The following is a 21,687-nucleotide window of genomic DNA, read 5'->3' on the forward strand; positions in this document are numbered from 1 at the left end:
TTTTTTATTTGTTAAATATTAACTCATATAAAATAATAAATAACAATTAAATTAATGTTTTTAATTTTTAATTCTTTAAATTGTCGCGTTCGGGTTTGAACTCCGCTGCCATAGCGACGCGGCGTCGGCCCGTACCTGCGTCATGACGCAAACGTCCTCGTCATCGAATGCGGATAACGGTCGCGCTACCGGATCGAACCGGCGGAAAAGTTTGTTTTTAAGTCAGGAACGGGATTTGTTTTTCAGTTTAACCGTTAAAAATCACACGACGCGCGTGTCGAAGCTTCGGCGGGAATTTCCTGAGATGAAACCGGAAAAAAACAGGAAGGAGAAGCTGCTTTTGTGTCGTTTTTGTTTGTCGAACTGTTGAAATGAACCCGAGTGTTGTGAGAAAACAGCTTCAGTTACGTTCACGCTTTATTCTTGTCAATACGTATTTGTCTTTAGTTTAAATCTCTCATTTCGCTGCTGTTTTTCCGTGTGTTAGCATGTTAGCACGTAGCCTGGCTAAACGCTCCGCCAACAGGTGCAGAAGTTTGGATGACGTCACCGAGGACGGAGGTGGCCGTTTACTCATGCGCAAACCCGACGGAGCTCAGCGAGGTAATTCCTCATTATTATTATTATTATTATTATTATTGTTAGTAATATTATTATTATTATTATTGTTGTTGGTAATATTATTATTTGTAATTATTATTATAGTAATTTGTGTTATTGTAATTATTGTTATTAGAATTTGTATTTTTGTTGTTGTTGTTATAAATATTATTAATAATAATAAATGTAAAAATAAATCTAAATCGTTATTGGTCCCAAAGGGAAATTCAATAATTAGTGTGAAGATTAATGATTAGTTTGAAGCCGTTAAATCGTGAATAATTTTTAAATCTGCATAAATGTGTCAGACTTTAATATTTTCTGCCGCAAAATAAAAAATAAGCGGTTATGTTCTAAACCTAAATAACTCCGTTTATTAATGAGATCGAATTAAAGACAACACGAATTAAAACGTGAACATGAATTTCTCATTGAGATGAATAAAGTATCTGTGTCTGAACATTTAATTTTATATTTTAAAACTGTTTCAGTCCCAAAGAATAAAAATCGCTCCTTACGTTTAAAAATGAATTTAGTTCTGTCGACATAATAAGTGTTTTTTAAATAACTGTTTCTTTTTAAATTTGGCCGTAAATTAAAGGTAAACGCCAGGACGTGATTTCCAGGTTAGAAACAGCAGAAATAAAGTTTATTCTAGTTTATTTTCGTGCCGCTCTGGTTTTTCCGCGGCGCTGAATATTTCCGGCCTTTATTTCTCAGTCCGCGGACACAGGAACAATAACGTGGACACAGCTGTTAACATCTGCTTCATGGTTTAATTCACACGTGAATATTTTTCAGTTACATTTATTTTTTTTTCTATAAATAAATTAGCAGCGTTTTAGTCCAAAAAGAAGAAGAAGAAGAAGAGGCTCAGGAAGCAACAACACTGATCAGATCAACATGAGAGTCCTCAGTCTGCTCCCGATCTGTATGTACACGTGAGGAAGAGCCTCCTTACTCCTCCTGCTCCTCCTGCTCCTCCTGCTCCTGCGTGTCAGAGGAGGAGGACGAGGCCTTTTAAAAAGAACAAACTTCAGATTCTCCTTCAATCTTCCGCTGAATCTGAACATACAGTTTTAATTCGGGTCAGATTAATTTTTTACAGAAGAAGAAGAAGGAGGTGATGAACTCGGTGGTGTCTCCTCCTCCTCCTCCTCCTGCTCCTCCTGGGTGTCAGCGCTGAGAGGAGGAGGCCTTTTAAAAAGAACCAACTTCAGATTCTCGTAGAATCTAAGGACGCAGATTTATTTTTACCGGAGGCGGAGGAGCAGGAGGAGGTGCAGCAGCAGGAGGAGGTGCAGCAGCAGGAGGAGGAGGTGCGCGCTCCTAGGGCCTGGCCTGCTCCAGCTGCTGGTGCTGACTCCTTATTGCGAAGCGGCTGACGTGCACCGGGATGGGCACCACTATCTTGGGGTTCCGGGACGGTTCCCCGGACTTGTTGTTGACGTTTCCGGCTTTGACCCGTTTCCACTTCGCGCGTCGGTTCTGGAACCAGATCTTCACCTGCACCTCGCTCAGCTTCAGCGCATGCGCGATCTGGGAGCGCTCGGTGAGGGACAGGTACTTCTTACAGTGGAACTCCTTCTCCAGCTCCAGCAGCTGCTCGCTGGTGAACGCCGTCCTCCTCCGCCGGTTCTTCCCTCCTCCGCCTCCTCCTCCTCCTCCTCCTCCTCCGCTGCCCGGACCCGAGCCTCCGCCGCCGCCTCCTCCTCCGGAGCCGTGGTCCAGACCTCCTCCTCCTCCTCCGTCTCCGTCCTCCTTGTGGCACATGGAGGAGAGGTTGTCGTCGGAGCTGTAGTCCAGGTCACTGTCCATGGAGAAAGTCTCGTCCTTCCGCCCCTCGTCCTCCTTCGAGTCCTCCTTAGTGTGTCCTCTGCCTGCGACACGGGACAATAATATAATACAATAATATAATATACAATAATATAATAATACAACATGTAATAATATACGATTAAAATACAGGAAATAGTTCAGACGCAGTTTACAATAATTAATGTGAATCTGAAATTAAACCAAATAAATTAATGGAGGGGGGTCATCATGTCTGGTGTCAATGTCCTTCATCAGATCAGTGTTTGGATCGGGGGGGGGGTCTTTCTTTTCTTTTCTTTATTTTTCTTTTCTTTTCTTTTCTTTATTTTTCTTTTCTTTTCTTTTCTTTTCTTTATTTTCTTTATTTTTTACGCGTAATTACGCACAAAGCGGCCCGGTCTCCAGCAGCTTCTCATACTATTACTATTATTAATACTAATACTATTATTAATACTAATACTTTAGTCACTTTACATTTCTACTTTTATTTTACAGCTTTAATTTATTTAAACTAAAAAATCAAAGTTGAATTTGTCGATTTCAGAAAAAGATTTTTAAAAGTTAAATAAATTGAAGTTCAAGTTTCCATGACGCGGAGCTTTGAGGAGCTTTGAGGAGGTGTAAGGAGGTGTAAGGAGCCACAGATAACCCGAGGCTTCTCTAAGCCTTCTCTCCGTCCCCCCTCCCTCCCTCCCCCGGTGACACGTAGACCCGGTCCCGGTTCCTACCTGTGGCCGCGTGCGCCGCCGTGTCCGCGTCGTGGAAGCTCTTGCCGCCGTCCTCCGCCTCCAGCCGCAGCTCCTGCGCCTTGTCGAAGACCGCGTGCAGGGCCTGCGAGCTGAACTTCCTGGCCGCCTCCTGGTGCTGCTGGGACGGGGAGAAGCCTCCGGGCAGCGACGCCATGATGGTGGAGGTGAGCGCCATGCCGTGCGTCAGGCCCTGCGCCAGGCTGGACGCGCAGAAGCCGCCCTGGAGGCTCGGGTGGTGACCCGCGGCGGGGAGCGGCTGCTGCAGGGCCGAGGGAGGCGGAGGAGGCGGCGGAGGAGGAGGAGGCGGCGGCTGCAGCACCACGGAGCGGTAGGGCATGAACATGGGGTAGCCCGTGTACACGAAGTGTCCCGGGCTGGGCTGCGGGGGCCCCCCGATCAGAGAGTCGATGCTGAAGGCGGTGGTGCTTCCGAGTGGCCGCTGCATCACCATGAAGGACGGACTGAACGCTGCGCTCATAACAGGAGTCAGGAGGAGCAGAGGAGGAGCGCAGGAGGAGAGGAGAGGAGGCTACACCGCCCGGAGTCTGAGGGGAGCAGCGCTAATCCACACACAGATCATTCCATCCGGAGGAGGAGGAGAAACAGGAGAAACAGGAGGAGAAACAGGAGGAGGAGGAGGAGAGTCCAGCCAGGAGCGTCCTGCTCCTCTTGTCTCGTCTTGTCTAAGTTGTCCCGTAGAGGAGTCCAGGAGTCCAGGAGACCAGGAGACCAGGAGCAGCTTCTCCTCCTTCACCCGCGGACACTCGCAGCGTTCATGTGCGCGTGGAGCGCTGTTCCGAGCGTGTGCGTGTTTTCCTGCCCACTCAGCGTCCACGGAGGAGGTGTGGATTTAAATTGCGCTCCCCTCCGTTTAATTGCGCTGCCTCGTCCCCGAGGGCCCCGCCCCCCGCCCCGCGCTCTGGCCTCTGATTGGCGGACGGGGCTGACGCGCTGTAGATGGACGGAAATAAAAGAGAGAAAGAAAGAGAAGGAACCACAGGCCTCACGGGAGGAGACGTGGAGGGATGGAGAGAGAGAGAAGTTTTAAAAAGTGTGAAAATAAAATGATTGAAGGTGTAAACAGAGACGAGTCCTGACCTCTGACCTCCTGCTCCTCCTCCTCCTCCTCCTACTCCTCCAGGCCTGAGTCAAGGGCATGCATGGACGCCTTCCCCTCCTCCTCCCCCTCCCTCCCCCCGGCCCCCCAGGGTCACGGGGACACGATCTCATTACAGGCGTCCTGATCTGCCCACATTAAATAGCAGTATTTTTCAATTAGCGCCGACAAATTCAATCAAAATTCCATAGATTAGGATGAAATGAGGCGTGGGTCATTTACAAGGACTTTAATTGCACGGCCATTAGACAAATAGTACAGCAGTCTCTGTCTCATTATCAATCATGCAGGGAGGGGGGAGGGGGGGGCATCAATAGTAAAAGGTTGAGAGGCGGCAGGAGGTGTCAGTGCACGTGCACGCTCACCGTGCACGTGCACTGACACCCCGGCTAATAAATACCCTCCACTCTGCTTATAAATTATCCAGTTTAATTAACAACATGGATTATGATTGGACTATGATTTAATTAAACCTCTCCTGCATGCGAGTCCACCACCGACACCATCCATTATGGGCCGGGGAGGAGGGGGGAGGAGGGGGGAGGGGGGTGAGGAGGTGGAGGTGGAGGGAGGAGGTGGGGGTGAAGCTGCTTACCTGCACAGATCATCAGAGGCTGCAACAAGAGGCTATAATGGATCTGACAATGGCTGCGTTTACAGAAACAAACCCCAGAAACACTCCTGCTCCTCCTCCTCCTCCTCCTAACACTGCTCCTCCTCCTCCTCCTCCTCCTAACACTCCTCCTCCTAACACTCCTCCTAACACTCCTCCTCCTCCTCCTAACACTCCTCCTCCTCCTAACACTGGATTCGTCCTGAGAATCACCAAACAACCATGTGTGTATCTGACCTCCAGCCAGCAGGGGGCGCCAGCACCTCCTCCTCCCAGCAGGGGGCGCCAGCACCTCCTCCTCCCAGCAGGGGGCGCCAGCACCTCCTCCTCCCAGCCCATAGTCTCCACATCATCACAGTCTCATGTAAACGTTGTTATTGTTTGTTTGTAAAGAACATGAAGATGTTCAGACTCGTTCCCTCTGTGTGTGTGGGTGTGTGTGGGTGGTGGCGCCCCCTGGTGGGCGGAGGTCTGTGTTCAGGTGGGATGTGACCTGAGGCCTGAGAGGCTCCGTGTGGGTGGAGAGCAGGTGTTGCTGCAGCGCTGATCTCTGTCATTACTCCACCTCTTTAGGCCTCAGCCCCACCTCCCACCTCTGACCTCTGACCTCTGACCTCTGACCCCTGAGCCCTGAGCCCGGCCCCAGAGCTGCTGGGAGCGCACGCTCCGACATGTCCAGGAGGAGGAGGAGGAGCAGGAGCAGGAGCAGGAGGAGGAGACGCAGCTAAAGTGGGTTAGAGCCTCGTTGTGCTGCTCTGAGGACGTGTTGCCGGGGACGACCAGGCCCAGACTCAACAGAAAACCTGTGTGAGTCTGTCTAGGTTCTGACTCTAACTCAAACTCTGACTGGACCCACAGCATCAGAGCAGCATCAGTGTCTCAGGACGTAGAACTGGTCCCAGTCTCACGTCATATGTTCTAACATAAAAGCTTAAATAGTCTCAATGTGGTCACATAAAAACACACATTTACTGTGGGAGGTAGAAAACGACATGTTACTGAGAATAAACTCTGCAGCATTAGAGGACGAGCTGAGTGTGTGTAGCATGTGTATGTTACGGTGTGTGTATGTAGTGTTGTATGTTGTGTTGTGTGTGTAGTGTTGTATGTTATGTTGTGTGTATGTAGTGTTGTATGTAGCGTTGTGTGCTGTGAGGACAGGGGCAGGAGGGGCAGAGGCTGAGTCTGAGTGTGAGAGTGTCTGGGTGTGTGTGATGTGTATGTTGTGTATATGTTGTGTGTTGTGTTGTGTTCTCTGAGGACGAGATGAGTGTGTGTGTTGTGTATGTTGTGTATGTTGTGTTATGTTGTGTATGTAGCATCGTGTCCTGTGAGGATGAGCTGAGTGTCTGAGTGTGTGTGATGTGTGTTGTGTGTGTGAGTGTGTGTGTGAGTGTGTGTGTGTGTGTGTGGCTGCAGCTCGTAGCGACCGAGGCTCCGGCTGCTTCTCAGGCTGAAAGAGCTGTGACATTTCTCTGGATGAACATCAGCAGCGTTTAGTTCTGCTTCATTGTGTCCACTCAGAGACGGAGACAGAGACGGAGACAGAGACACAGACCAGGGACACATTTACACATTTACTGAGGCTACGCATGGACACACGGAGGGAAGGATGGACGGATGGACGGATGGATGGATGGAGGGATAAAAGGATAAAGGATGGAGCAGTTTCTCTCTTTAGGGGAAATTCACCTGATGTCACAAATTAAAGCTCTGATTTAAATAATGTTCAATAATATAATAAATAATATTAATAATATAATTAAAGCATAAAACACACATCATTTCATTTAATCTTAATTTATGTTTAAACATTAGAGAAAAAACTAAAACAGCCGAGAATATTTACAACATTTAAACATTTAAAAACAAAAGTCTCACTGTTTGTCAGGACACAAAAGTCACTGTAGCAGGTTTATTTTTTAAAAGTCACAGTATGTAAAAAAAATACAAAAATATTAAAAGTATAATGGTATTAAAAAGTCCAGTTAATAGTGCATTATTATTGTTGCGTTATTATCGTTGTGTTATCATCAGTGAGTCAGTGTGAGTCTGTGCTGTAACAGTAGAAACAGTAGAATCACGTCTCAGTGTTTTGCTGGTGTGTTATCATACGTGTGCGTTGCTGAGCTGCTGTGTGTGTGTCTCAGGTGAAGCTGCTGTGACGTGTCCGTTAACGAGGACGTTAACGAGGATCCAGAGGAGTCAACAGCCCCGTTAACCCGCGGACACGGAGACGCTGGAGACGCTGGAGACGCTGGAGACGTTTGATGGACTCTGCTGATCCAACATCATTATCCAGGAGAGAGACAGTATGTTAGCGCCGCTAATGAAGCTAATGAAGCTAATGAAGCCTTCCCCCCATCCCTCACACCAGACCCCCCACCACCTCCTGCTCCTCCTCCTCCTCCTCCACCTCCTCCTCCTGCTCCCCCCACCTCCTCCTCCTCCTCCCCCCCCACCTCCTCCTCCTCCTCCACCTCCCTCCTCCTCCTCCTCTCCTCCCCACCCCCACCACCCCCATCCTCTCCACCTCTCTCACTCCTCCCCACCCCCCACTCCTCCCTCCTCCTCCTCCTCCTCCTGCTCCCCCCCCTCCTCCTCCACCTGCTCCTCCTCCTGCTCCCCCCACCTCCTCCTCCTCCTCATCCTCATCCTCCTGCTCCCCCCACCTCCTCCTCCTCCTCATCCTCCTGCTCCCCCCACCTCCTCCTCCACCTCCTCCTCCTCCACCTCTCCGTCCCCTCCTGCCCCCCCCCCTCCTCCTCCTCCCCGGCTACACACTAATGGAGTGAACAAGGCAGAAAACGAGCACTATTAGAGCCGGACATGAGGAGATAATGGCTCCTTCCTCTGGTCCCAACCAGGACACATGGACATGAGGACAGACGTATGGAGACTCTTCATCTGAGGGACTCAACAAGTCCAATCTGTGTCCCCTCCTCCTGCTCCTCCTCCTCCTGCTCCTCCTCCTCCTGCTCCTCCTCCTCCTGGTGGAGGTCAGAGGTCAGAGGATGTGTTTGATTTGTTCACGGGGACGTGGGGGCGTGTCATGTACTGGAGCAAGGTCAGGGAGGGGATTGGTCACATGATGGGGGGAGGGGGCGGGGTCAGGGGGCGGGGTCAAGGCCGATGATGATGAGGATGGTTTGTTTACATGTAAAACTAGTCACATCTGGATCAGTTAGCAGCAGCAGCAGCTAGGAAGCTACGTTTGTTGATAAATAATTCATTAATAATCTTATTATGGTCATTTATGCTGCTGTCCTCTGGGGGAGGAGGTGGGTGGAGGGGGGGGGTTATTATCCTGGAGTCAGAACAAATAACAAAACATGTAAACATTTAAAGTCAGAGGCTCCAGAGCTGAACCCTGAGGAACTCCACCCAGGTCTGGAAACAGGTGAAGGTGTCATTAAAAATCAGCTGTTGCCCCCCCCCCCCCCCCTCAGGGCTAATCACAGACGTGGTTTATGGCTCCTCACAAACAGAAGCTAACTCCCTGCATGAAACATTTAAATAGTAGAAGAAGAAGACCACGTTTCCAGCTGCTCGTCTCTGATCTGTGACAGGTCACTGAGTCCACATTCCTCTGGGGGACGTCCCCCAGGACCAGGACGTCCCCCAGGACCAGGACGTCCCTGACACAGATACATACATGTTTGCTGCAGCTCATTACCACTTCATTTGTCTCCTCGTGTTCCCTCTGGGGGACGTGTCCTCCTCCTCCTCCTCTTCTTCTTTCTTGGTTCACACTTGGGAATTAATTGGATTAAATGGTTTGTTTCACTGTGTGAGTCCACCTGGACCCTGGACCCGGACCCTGGACCTGGACCTGGACCTGGACCCTGGACCTGGACCTGGACCTGGACCTGGACCCTGGACCTGGACCTGGACCTGGACCTGGACCTGGACCTGGACCTGGACCTGGACCTGGACCTGGACCCTGGACCCTGGACCTGGGTACCAGTAAATAGTAGTAACAACACATATAACGTTATAAATGAAGTGTAATTGTCTCCTTGTTTAGGGACCAGGTTCTGTCTGAGGAGGGTCCAGTTCCTCATGTGGAGGCAGAGCGCCCCCCAGTGGCCGTAGAGGGGAAGGACATGGAGACAGAGGTAGATGATGGTTCATCACATTATATATTTATAATCTGTTTATTTTAACTCATCATCAGACACTAAACCAGGACAGTTCTTCATCATGTTCTCTCCCTCTCACGTCTCTGCTGAGTTTAATCCCAGATCAAACATCAGTGTTGATGTAGTTCCTGATCGTGGCCACCGGGGGGCAGTGATGCTTTAAAAACACTTCCTGCTTCATGGAATCTCTCAGGATCAGGTGGAACTCTGGTTTATCTGAGCTTCATCTCCTCCTCCTCCTCCATCCTAAAGGTACATATTTTATATTACTATTTAAATCTGTTTTAAAAGGATTCATTCTAACAAATAATATAATATATATAATAACTATGTAACGTTGTTTGTGACTTTAGTAATTGTAGAGTAACATGTTGGAGATGATGACAGCCCTCCCCTCTCTCACAGCCCCTCCCCACTGGCTCCTCCTCCCCCCCTCCACAGTAAAACTCCAGCTGTTCTTAGCTGTAGGAGACGAAACCACGGCCCCCCCCACGCCTGCTACCACAGGACCCACCTCGGACGATCCAGGCCCCCGACAACGTGCGGGATTCGAACCAACCTCCTACGCCACCGAGAACCCTTCACACTTGTACCTTCATCACTTTGGAACCTGGACTTTAAAAGTCACGACTGTCTTAAGATTTGAACCCATGACTTCACACTCACCATAGACTCTTCTAACAGTCTGAGCTATTTGTTCACATGTTCCTGCTCTTTCTTGGAGATTTTCAGTCTCTACTTTGAGTGTTGGACTCTAAAAGTCTCCAGCACCGATAAGATTTGAACCCATGTTCTCAGAGTCTCCAGACAGTCGTCTATCAGCGTGAGCTATGTGACCACATGGTTCTGACCTTTCTTAGAGCTTTTTATTCTTCACTCGCGGTGGTGGACTTTAAAAACCACTGGACGTCATAAGACTTGAACCCAGGACTTAAGAATGACAACACCGTCCTCCAACAGCCTGAGCTATGAGACCACACACCCACTGTCTTTCTTAGAGCTTTTCATTCTTCACTTTGGGTGTTGGACTCTAAAAGTCTCCAGCACCGATAAGATTTGAACCCATGTTCTCAGAGTCTCCAGACAGTCCTCTATCAGCGTGAGCTAAGAGCTTCTCTCTGAGCGCGTTTGTCTTTGTCACATTGGAATCTGGACTTTAAAAGTTTTGATCTTCAAAAGTCATGATGGTCATAGGATTTGAACCCATGTCTTCACTCTGACCATAGACTCTTCTAACAGTCTGAGCTATTTGTTTTTCTTAAACCATTTCAGTCTCTACTTTGAGTGTTGGACTTAAAATTGAGCGATCGTCATAAGGTTTGAACCTACGTCTTCAGACGTGTCAACCAGCCATTTAACTCTCTGAGCTATTTAACTGAGACTCTCTGGTCTTTCATTGACATTTTTCATCTGTTTCTTTGGGTGTTGAGCTTCAAAAGTCATGACTGTCATAAGATTTGAACCCATGACTATAGAGTCATCTAACAGCCTGAGCTATTTGTCCACATGTCCCCTCTTTTTCTTAGAGCTTTTCAGTCTTTCCTTTGAGTGTTGGACTTCAAAAGTCATGATGGTCATAAGATTTGAACCCACATCTTAACCCTGACCAGCCAGTCCTCTATCAGCCTGAGCTATTTCTCCACATGTTTTTGTTCTTTCTTGGAGCTTTTCTGTTTGTTTCTTTGCTTGATTAAGTCTAAAAGTTCTAATGGGACTTGAACACATGTCTCCTGCACACGTCTGAAGACACCTAACAGCGTAGGCTACGAGAGACAAGGTGCTAACTTTAGATAATTTGAACTTTTTCATTCTTTTCCCCTGAGTAGTAAACAGGTAAAACAAAAAACAACTGAAACTGTCCAAGGATCAAACCAACAACCTCCCAACCCATCCAGGAAGAATCTGACCACTAGAGCCACTAACCATCTATCTTTTCAGTCTTTCATCTTGGTATTAATATGTAAAATAGATTTGTACATGCAGGGCTTGAACCCAGACCTTTAGAAGGTCTGAGCACAGATTTATCACCACGAGCCACGACCCCAGAGACACTGAGACATTAACTTTCAAAGCATTTTAGTTTTTCCTCTGACTGTTAGAGAATAAAACTTCAGCAGACATGACCTTAGAAGAAGGAGGCGTTTCTGGGAATCCACCTCTAGAGAAGAGTTTTAGTATTAGGTCCAAAACAACACGAGAAAAGAAAGTTGAAATATAATGTTGAGAAAAAACTGTTTAAATAAAATGTCGAGAAAAAAGTCGAGAAAAAGTCTAAATATAATGTCGATAAAAAAAAGTCGAAATATAATGTCGATAAAAATAGTTGAAATATAATGTTGAGTAAATTCCCACCTTGAGACCAGCGGCTCCACTGACAGTAGCTGGTTAGAGCTTTATTCATAGGGTCAGTGCCCTAAACACACAGTCTCTGAACAACAAGAGTTTTTCTATTTAAACATCAACTTCCCACTAGTGTCTCAGAACTAAAGGAGAAAATACCAACCAGCGTGTGTGACTGCTTCTACAAAATTCAATTCAATTCAATTCAGTTTTATTTATATAGCGCCAATAACAATACAAATCGTCTCAAGAAGCTTCACAAAAACCAGCCTGAAAATCTCCCTTTAACAGGAAGAAACCTGGAGCAGAACCAGCTCATATGGAGGAACCATCTGCTGAAGACCAGCCGGGTAGAACCAGAGAAGATAGAGAGAGAAGAACAGGAGAAACAAGATAAACTAACTTCTGTCATTGATACAAACATCAAGCTGAAGGAAACATGTAGGGTCTAGTAATATAACACACAGCTGATGATCTGTGACAGTTTGTGAGTATAACAGGAATCTTGGGCAGGTTGGTGAATAGTTCATCTAGGTAGGAGTGGACACCTGGAGGAGGACATGATGACTGGGACAGATGTAGTTTATGGAGCTCCACAGGTCTGATACACAGACTCCAGACCATGAAGACTGGGCTGGTTGATGAGGCCACGGCAGCAGATGTAGCTTAGAACTCCACAGGTCAGATATTCAGCCTCCAGACCAGAGACCCTCACAAGAAGATGGAGGGAGAGAGGGAGACACAGTGGTTAGTAAATTATAAGAGATAGAAAATAAAATGATAAGATATTAGAGGACAAAGAGGAGAGGACATGTCCTCAGTGCATCGTGCATTGAATCAGTTGGAGGCTTTTTAAAGAGTATTTGGAGCCAGACAGTAACGAGTTACAATAATCCAGCCTGGAAGACACAAATGCATCAACTAGTTTTTCCGCATCACTCTGAGAAAGGATGTTCCTAATGTTGATGATATTACAAAGGTGAAAGAAATCAGTCCTGGTCACCGGCTTTATGTCAGAATTAAAGGACATATCCTGGTCAAATATAACACCAAGGTTTTTCACAGTAGTACTGGAGGCCAAGGTAACGCCATCCAACAAAAGCAGGTGATTAAATAATGAATCTCTGACATGTTTAGAGCCAAATACGATAACTTCAGTTTTGTCTGAGTTTAAAAGTAGAAAAGCAGTGGCCCTCATCCTCTAAGTCTAGTTTCACCACTTCATCCAACAGCCTGATTCTCTCCCTCACGTGTCTCTGCTGAGTTTTATCTGAGTTTAAAAGGTAAATGAGGCTGAACATCAGTGTTGATGTAGTTCCTGATCGTGGCCGCCGGAGGGCAGTGGTGGCGGTGCTTTAAAAACACTTCCTGGTTCATGGAATCGCTCAGGATCAGGTGGAACTTTGGTTTATCTCAGCTTCATCTCCTCCTCCAGTCCCAGCCTCGTTTCTCCTTCTCCTCCAGGTGAAGGTAAACCAGCCTCGTGTCTCCAGGTGAAGGTTAACCAGCCTCGTGTCTCCAGGTGAAGGTAAACCAGCCTCGTGTCTCCAGGTGAAGGTAAACCAGCCTCGTGTCTCCTCCAGGTGAAACCAGCCTCGTGAAGGTAAACCCGTTTCTGTCGGTGTTTGTGTTGACGCGTGTTTTGCGTGTTTTCCTGAATCCGCTGGTTAAAGAGTGAAATCAGACTCTGCAGACTGACCTGCGGCTGCTTCCTGTCGCCTCAGGCTTCAGCACTAAAGTCAAAGTTGATCAAGTCGCCGTAGAATCGTTCACGTGAAACCAACACGCGGACGGAGGCGACGCGTTGCTGCTGATTCCGCTGCGTTCACGACAAATCGGACATTTCAATCACGTTGATGAACTCCAGCTGCGTTTAGAAAAATAGTAAACTGGCAAAATTAATATGGATTTGAAGACTAAAACTATTCCAGTAACAAGTATGTGAGGTCCAAAGATGATTAATTAATGAATGAGTTAATGAAAAGAAATGTGGTGATTATTTAAGATTAGATGAACTTTTTATTTAAAAATGATGCAGCAGAAATAGAATGAAAGGCACAGAAAATAGAAATACAGGAGTTAAATCTGACAGAGGCTTGAATATAATCTTCGTATCTGTAAATATAATACTGTACCTTTTTTGGCAACTATACTGTGACTTTTTATCACATAAAATACTATGACTTTTTTCAACATATTGTATTTTGATTTTTTTCGACATACTATACTATGACTTTTTAACACATATTATACTATGACTTTTTATCACATACTATACTATGACTTTTTATCACATACTATACTATGACTTTTTATCACATACTATACTATGACTTTTTTCAACATAAATCCTCTAAGTGTCTCTGTGTTTCTTCCTGCTTCAAACAGACTGATGGTGAATCCAGGATTTTTCTTTCCAGATGAAAACTCGTCGTCGTCTGACTTCGTACTGAACCTTTCGTTCAGTATATCCACTGTTACTCCTTGAAGGAAACTGAATTGAAGTGTGATTTAATGTAAGTGGAGAAAATAAAAGCTTTTTCTTTTATCAGATTGAGTTATTTGTATTTATTTATTTTTTTTTATCTGGATTGTTCGTTAATATTTTTTTCCTGACGAGGTCAACAGAATCTGAGAGTTGAGGTGTTGTGGTGAAACTTCAGTCTGAGGAGGTTGTGTGTTCAGCTCCAGGTCAGACTGTGACTTAAAGGAAGGAAGGAGGGATTTCAGAGGAAGAGTCGTTCATCTGACTCGTCCCAGTCATTTGAGGCTGGAGTTGACAGTTCGGACATGAAAATCTCACGAAAAATGGGAAGAAGAGGACTCGAACCCCGACCTTCCGATCTCAAACCCTTTACTTTACCTCTACACTAAAACCCCAGAGGCCGCCGGGTCCTTCCTGGAGCGGGGTAGTTCCCTTTTTCGCCCTTTTGGCCACTGACACCAGAAATAGAAGTTAAAAATTTTATATTTTAACTTGAGAAGTAGCTCGGTGCGTTAAAAAGCAGCCTCCAAATCTGGAGGCTGCAGGTTCGAGACCAGGTTTTGTAAATAAATGTATTCCCTGGTCTATCTAAACTAAAAGAAGCCTCAGTGGGACTCGAACCCATGACCTCTCCACTCCCAACCCTTCTTCTTACTCCCTGAGCCACTTGCTCACACTTTTTGCCTCATTTTTTGGTATATTTGTCATCTAATTTTGAGGAAAATTTTGAGATTTTTGAAAAAATTGGCTCCGCCTCTCGCAGACTCCGCCCCTCCGAGGAGTCGTTCAGCTCCTGATTCAACTCCCGACTCACTGAGTCGTTCAGTCAGCAGCTCCAACACTAGTGAGTCCTCTGAGCTTTGTAGACACTTTAAATGTTGGACCAGTGAAGTCAGTGACTCTTCCACCTGAAGCCTCGACTCTGACTCTGTGTTTGTTTTATCTCCACATGTCTGAAGCTTCTACCAGACTCAGCTCATCTTCACTTCTACTTTAATTTAAAGATTCCTCTGAAGTCTTTTCTTCACAGATTCCCGAATCTCAACATCATCAAACAGCTGAACCTGAACACTTTAAAACCCCAGAAACACACACACACATCGAGCTGTTCTCTATGACTTTTATTAAATATGGGAATAAACAAATGACAGTTTATCTGCACAGAAACATCCAAGACAAACTCAGCTCCCAGTGAAGCTTCATTCTCTGCAGGAACAAGTGTTTATTATGTTCAACATCTGATCTGATTTACGTCCTGCAGCACATTTCTTTAAAATATATACGACGAGGAAATGAAAGGTACCGGATGGAACTGTGGCGACAACCTTCCAAAAGATGAATGAATAAATACATTATTTATTAAAGATAAAGGAGGCGCAGCTCCGAATCTTCACTGAACAGTTTGAGTCTTTCCCGTCCAGGTTCTTGTCGGTGGCGTCGTCCTCAGAGCTGCTCATGTTTTCTCAGTGTCTTCATAGAAAAGAAAGGAACCAACATGTTTTCCTTCCCTCCTTCCTTCCTTCCTTCCTTCTTTCCTTCCTTCCTTCAGTGTGAATCTGCAGGATTTACCTCCAGGTCTCTGACGTCCCTGCGTGGACAAAATAAAATCATGTATTAAACATATTGTCTTTCCTCTCCACAGCGCAGACATGCGTCTTTTAAAGAAATAAATCTTTGTAATATAGTCTCATAGTCTCATAAACTGTTTCATTTGGGATGAAGCTACAGAAAAACACGTCTCAACTTTAGCAAACAGAGGCAGCTCCGCCTCCGTTAGCTTCAAAGCTAACAGGAAGTCAGCTTTAACAGAATGTTACTGTACCTGAACGTAACGCTCAGTGTCATTTATTAGTTTCCTCTTCGTAAAGTCGCGTTGGGACAAACTACGCTACGTTGCTAATTTAACATTAATCCGGTTAATTGATCACACCTGTTCACTACTTCCGGTTTATTCTTCTTCGACATTAAATTGACCTGTGGTAGAGCTGAGTCTCCATCTGGCGGTGGAACGATGAACTACATGAGGTCGCTTTAATAAAGACGTCTACTGCCCTCCAGTGGTCACAGCCTGGAACTACAGCTGGAACCCGACATGAACACTGAAAATACAAACTGTTAGAAAGTGTGAAAAATAGAAACTCTGACAAACACTGTCAAAGGAAAACTGTCTTTAATTTGTCTACATACTATAATGACGTTTTTTAAATTTTTCAACATAGTATAATATGACGTTTTATTCAACATAGTATAGTATGACATTTTATTTAATTTTTCAACATAGTATAGTTTGACGTTTTATTCAATTTTTCGACATAGTATACTATGACGTTTTTTTCAATTTTTCAACATAGTATAGTATGACGTTTTTTTCAACATAGTATAGTTTGACGTTTTTTTCAATTTTTCAACATAGTATAGTTTGACGTTTTTTTAAATTTTTCGACATAGTATAGTATGACGTTTTTTTCGACATAGTATAGTATGACGTTTTATTCGACATAGTATAGTATGACGTTTTATTCAACATAGTATAGTTTGACGTTTTTTTCAATTTTTCAACATAGTATAGTATGACGTTTTTTTCGACATAGTATAGTATGACGTTTTATTCGACATAGTATAGTATGACGTTTTTTCCAATTTTTCGACATAGTATAGTTTGACGTTTTTTTCAATTTTTCAACATAGTATAGTATGACGTTTTTTTTCGACATAGTATAGTTTGACGTTTTATTCAATTTTTCGACATAGTATAGTATGACGTTTTATTCGACATAGTATAGTATGACGTTTTTTTAATTTTTCGACATAGTATAGTATGACGTTTTTTTCAATTTTTCGACATAGTATAGTATGACGTTTTATTCAATTTTTCGACATAGTATAGTATGACGTTTTTTTTAATTTTTCGACATAGTATAGTATGACGTTTTTTTCAACATAGTATAGTATGACGTTTTTTTCAACATAGTATAGTTTGAGGTTTTTTTCAATTTTTCAACATAGTATAGTTTGACGTTTTTTTAAATTTTTCGACATAGTATAGTATGACGTTTTATTCAATTTTTCGACATAGTATAGTATGACGTTTTTTTTCGACATAGTATAGTATGACGTTTTTTTCAATTTTTCGACATAGTATAGTATGACGTTTTATTCGACATAGTATAGTATGACGTTTTTTTTAAATTTTTCGACATAGTATAGTATGACGTTTTATTCGACATAGTATAGTATGACGTTTTATTCGACATAGTATAGTATGACGTTTTATTCAACATAGTATAGTTTGACGTTTTTTTCAATTTTTCAACATAGTATAGTATGACGTTTTTTTCGACATAGTATAGTTTGACGTTTTATTCAATTTTTCGTCATAGTATAGTATGACGTTTTTTTCGACATAGTATAGTATGAGGTTTTTTTCAATTTTTCGACATAGTATAGTATGACGTTTTTTTTTTAATTTTTCGACATAGTATAGTATGACGTTTTTTTAATTTTTCGACATAGTATAGTATGACGTTTTATTCAATTTTTCGACATAGTATAGTATGACGTTTTTTTTTAATTTTTCGACATAGTATAGTATGACGTTTTTTTCAACATAGTATAGTATGACGTTTTTTTCAACATAGTATAGTTTGACGTTTTTTTCAATTTTTCGACATAGTATAGTATGACGTTTTTTTAATTTTTCGACATAGTATAGTATGACGTTTTATTCAATTTTTCGACATAGTATAGTATGACGTTTTTTTCAATTTTTCGACATAGTATAGTATGACGTTTTATTCAATTTTTCGACATAGTATAGTATGACGTTTTTTTTTAATTTTTCGACATAGTATAGTATGACGTTTTTTTCAACATAGTATAGTATGACATTTTATTCAACATAGTATAGTATGACGTTTTTTTCAATTTTCAACATAGTATAGTTTGACGTTTTTTTCAATTTTTCGACATAGTATAGTATGACGTTTTTTTTAATTTTTCGACATAGTATAGTATGACGTTTTTTTCAACATAGTATAGTATGACGTTTTATTCTACATAGTATAGTTTGACGTTTTTTTCAATTTTTCGACATAGTATAGTATGACGTTTTTTTCGACATAGTATAGTATGACGTTTTTTCCAATTTTTCGACATAGTATAGTTTGACGTTTTTTTCAATTTTTCAACATAGTATAGTATGACGTTTTTTTCGACATAGTATAGTATGACGTTTTTTTCGACATAGTATAGTATGACGTTTTTTCCAATTTTTCGACATAGTATAGTTTGACGTTTTTTTCAATTTTTCAACATAGTATAGTATGACGTTTTATTCAATTTTTCAACATAGTATAGTATGACGTTTTATTCGACATAGTATAGTATGACGTTTTTTCCAATTTTCGACATAGTATAGTATGACGTTTTATTCGACATAGTATAGTATGACGTTTTATTCAATTTTTCGACATAGTATAGTATGACGTTTTATTCGACATAGTATAGTATGACGTTTTTTTAATTTTTCGACATAGTATAGTATGACGTTTTTTTCAACATAGTATAGTATGACGTTTTTTCCAATTTTTCGACATAGTATAGTATGACGTTTTATTCGACATAGTATAGTATGACGTTTTTTCCAATTTTTCGACATAGTATAGTATGACGTTTTATTCGACATAGTATAGTATGACGTTTTTTTTAATTTTTCGACATAGTATAGTATGACGTTTTTTTCAACATAGTATAGTATGACGTTTTTTTCAATTTTTCGACATAGTATAGTATGACGTTTTATTCGACATAGTATAGTATGACGTTTTTTTTAATTTTTCGACATAGTATAGTATGACGTTTTTTTTCGACATAGTATAGTTTGACGTTTTTTCCAATTTTTCAACATAGTATAGTATGACGTTTTTTTTTAATTTTTCAACATAGTATAGTATGACGTTTTTTTCGACATAGTATAGTATGACGTTTTTTCCAATTTTTCGACATAGTATAGTTTGACGTTTTTTTCAATTTTTCAACATAGTATAGTATGACGTTTTATTCAATTTTTCAACATAGTATAGTATGACGTTTTATTCGACATAGTATAGTATGACGTTTTTTTAATTTTTCGACATAGTATAGTATGACGGTTTTTTTTTTATTTTTCGACATAGTATAGTTTGACATTTTATTCAATTTTTCGACATAGTATAGTATGACGGTTTTTCCAATTTTTCGACATAGTATAGTATGACGTTTTTCGACATAGTATAGTATGACGTTTTTTCCAATTTTTCGACATAGAATAGTATGACGTTTTTTCCAATTTTTCGACATAGAATAGTATGACGTTTTTTCCAATTTTTCGACATAGTATAGTATGACGTTTTTTTCGACATAGTATAGTATGACGTTTTTTCCAATTTTTCGACATAGTATAGTTTGACGTTTTATTCAATTTTTCAACATAGTATAGTATGACGTTTTATTCAATTTTTCGACATAATATAGTATGACGTTTTTTTCGACATAGTATAGTATGACGTTTTTTCCAATTTTTCGACATAGTATAGTGTGACGTTTTATTCAACATAGTATAGTATGACGTTTTTTTTAATTTTTCGACATAGTATAGTATGACGTTTTTTTCAATTTTTCGACATAGTATAGTATGACGTTTTTTATAATTTTTCGACATAGTATAGTATGACGTTTTATTCAACATAGTATAGTATGACGTTTTTTTCAATTTTTCGACATAGTATAGTTTGACGTTTTTTTCAATTTTTCGACATAGTATAGTATGACGGTTTTTTTTTTATTTTTCGACATAGTATAGTATGACGTTTTATTCAATTTTTCGACATAGTATAGTATGACGTTTTATTCGACATAGTATAGTATGACGTTTTTTCCAATTTTTCGACATAGTATAGTATGACGTTTTATTCGACATAGTATAGTATGACGTTTTTTCCAATTTTTCGACATAGTATAGTATGACGTTTTATTCGACATAGTATAGTATGACGTTTTTTTTTAATTTTTCGACATAGTATAGTATGACGTTTTTTTCGACATAGTATAGTATGACGTTTTTTCCAATTTTTCAACATAGTATAGTATGACGTTTTTTTCGACATAGTATAGTATGACGTTTTTTCCAATTTTTCGACATAGTATAGTTTGACGTTTTTTTCAATTTTTCAACATAGTATAGTATGACGTTTTATTCAATTTTTCAACATAGTATAGTATGACGTTTTATTCGACATAGTATAGTATGACGTTTTTTTTAATTTTTCGACATAGTATAGTATGACGGTTTTTTTTTTTATTTTTCGACATAGTATAGTTTGACATTTTATTCAATTTTTCGACATAGTATAGTATGACGGTTTTTCCAATTTTTCGACATAGTATAGTATGACGTTTTTTTCAATTTTTCGACATAGTATAGTATGACGTTTTTTTCAATTTTTCGACATAGTATAGTATGACGTTTTTTTTCGACATAGTATAGTATGATGTTTTATTCAATTTTTCGACATAGTATAGTATGACGTTATTTTCAGTTTTTCGACATAGTATAGTATGACGTTTTTTTCGACATAGTATAGTATGACATTTTATTCAATTTTTTGACATAGTATAGTATGACGGTTTTTCCAAATTTTCGACATAGTATAGTATGAAGTTTTATTCAATTTTTCAACATAGTATAGTATGACGTTTTTTCCAATTTTTCGACATAGAATAGTATGACGTTTTTTCCAATTTTTCGACATAGAATAGTATGACGTTTTTTTTTAATTTTTCGACATAGTATAGTATGACGTTTTTTAATTTGTTATATTATTTTTAATTTCCTCTCCTGTTGATGATGATGATGGTGATGAAGGTGATGATGATGATGATGAGTGCGGTTCTTGGGTTAAAGTAGATTAGTTTATATTTACCTGCCTCAGTCGATCCATTAAAAGCATAAACTTTAGAGAAGAAGCTTCAGTCCATCTGCAAACAGAAACGTCAGAGCTTCAATAACACAACATAAGAGCACAGGAAGCTAAGCTAAGCTAAGCTCAGCTAAGCTACAGTAGAAGCTCTAATCAGCGCTGGTCTTTGTGTGTTTGATCTTAGCACCTGAATGAGAAGCAGGAGCTCGTTAAGGAGCTCGTTAAGGAGTTAAACCCGTTCAGACGCCTCAGACAAAAGGAGCAGGTGGAGGAGGTGGTAACAGGAGCCCAGTGACGACATGGCACCTCCCCGCTAATCTCTCCACGTCCACCCGCCTCCTCCTTCCAGGAACCCGGACCAGGTTCTCAGGAGGAGAAGTTCATGGAGGGGCGGGGAGAAGGGGGAGGGAGGGGGAGGGAGGGGGGGAGGGGGGGAGGCAGGAGATAAAAGACACCGACCTCCTCAGGACAAGGAGGAGACGACGACGACGACGAGTGGTGAGAATATTATTATTATTACATGTAACGAGGAGGAACCGACACATGAGAACAGATTAATACGTTTATATGTGTTTATATGTTTATATGTTTACTTTCTCTTGAAATGAATGAATTTAATGTTTTTATTTGACTCGTTTCTTTTAGTTTTTATCTCGTTTTATTTCTAACGGTTCTTTAAATAAACTTTATTAGTTATGTTGAAGTTCCTCCTCCTCCTCCTCCTCCTCCTCCTCCTCCTCTTCCCCCTCCCCTCTAACGAAGTGCTCCTCTCTGATTGGTCCAGGAGGATGTGTCCTGCGTGGCTATTGGTGGCTGTGGTGGTGGTGGGCGGGGCCAGAGGAGCTGTCAATCATTGCTGGGAACATC

General features: G+C 41.8%; 2 protein-coding genes and 2 long non-coding RNA genes across 8 annotated transcripts in view; 2 read left to right on the plus strand and 2 right to left on the minus strand.

Annotated features, from left to right (window-relative positions):
- Window positions 1-1,226: 1,226 nt before the first annotated feature.
- gbx2 (gastrulation brain homeobox 2) lies at window positions 1,227-3,995 on the minus strand. The gene is made up of 2 exons (XM_047576287.1): window positions 3,147-3,995; window positions 1,227-2,480 (listed from the first exon to the last, which is right to left on the minus strand). Exons 1-2 carry the CDS (start codon window positions 3,643-3,645, stop codon window positions 1,930-1,932), a joined length of 1,050 nt encoding a protein of 349 aa, XP_047432243.1. The 5' UTR covers window positions 3,646-3,995; the 3' UTR covers window positions 1,227-1,929.
- An 8,237-nt stretch (window positions 3,996-12,232) lies between these two features.
- On the plus strand, window positions 12,233-13,930 carry LOC125000693. Its single transcript, XR_007111360.1, has 2 exons — window positions 12,233-12,982; window positions 13,768-13,930. It is a non-coding gene; the product is annotated as an uncharacterized LOC125000693 (long non-coding RNA).
- Window positions 13,931-14,970: 1,040 nt separating this feature from the next.
- LOC125000690 overlaps window positions 14,971-21,687 on the minus strand; it is a 7,067-nt gene continuing 350 nt past the window's right edge. Inside the window, exons 1-4 of one of the 5 annotated variants that reach the window (XR_007111357.1) lie at window positions 21,008-21,022; window positions 20,824-20,878; window positions 15,687-15,963; window positions 14,971-15,452 (exon numbers count right to left, since the gene is read on the minus strand). This is a non-coding gene — a long non-coding RNA (uncharacterized LOC125000690). Of the gene's footprint in view, window positions 15,453-15,686; window positions 16,060-20,823; window positions 20,879-21,007; window positions 21,023-21,687 lie in introns of those variants that run through there. The other 4 variants (XR_007111355.1, XR_007111356.1, XR_007111354.1 and 1 more) reach the window with 4 other exon arrangements.
- Window positions 21,296-21,687, plus strand: part of LOC125000681 (pro-opiomelanocortin-like) — a 1,194-nt gene continuing 802 nt past the window's right edge. Inside the window, exons 1-2 of the mRNA XM_047576302.1 lie at window positions 21,296-21,318; window positions 21,605-21,687. The exon at window positions 21,605-21,687 is cut by the window's right edge and continues 38 nt beyond it. Coding sequence (XP_047432258.1) covers window positions 21,609-21,687 — 79 coding nt within the window. The 5' untranslated portion in view covers window positions 21,296-21,318; window positions 21,605-21,608. The remainder of the gene's footprint in view (window positions 21,319-21,604) is intronic.

Source organism: Mugil cephalus, chromosome 23 (genome assembly GCF_022458985.1).
Source record: "Mugil cephalus isolate CIBA_MC_2020 chromosome 23, CIBA_Mcephalus_1.1, whole genome shotgun sequence".
NCBI lineage: Eukaryota > Metazoa > Chordata > Actinopteri > Mugiliformes > Mugilidae > Mugil > Mugil cephalus.

Bases quoted from the DNA above. Each gene is read 5' to 3' on its own strand.
- gbx2 (XM_047576287.1), bottom strand. From the start codon at position 3,645: ATGAGCGCAGCGTTCAGTCCGTCCTTCATGGTGATGCAGCGGCCACTC. The intron at 2,481-3,146 runs GTAGGAACCGGG...CCCGTGTCGCAG, and splicing joins GGCGGCGCACGCGGCCACAG to GCAGAGGACACACTAAGGAG.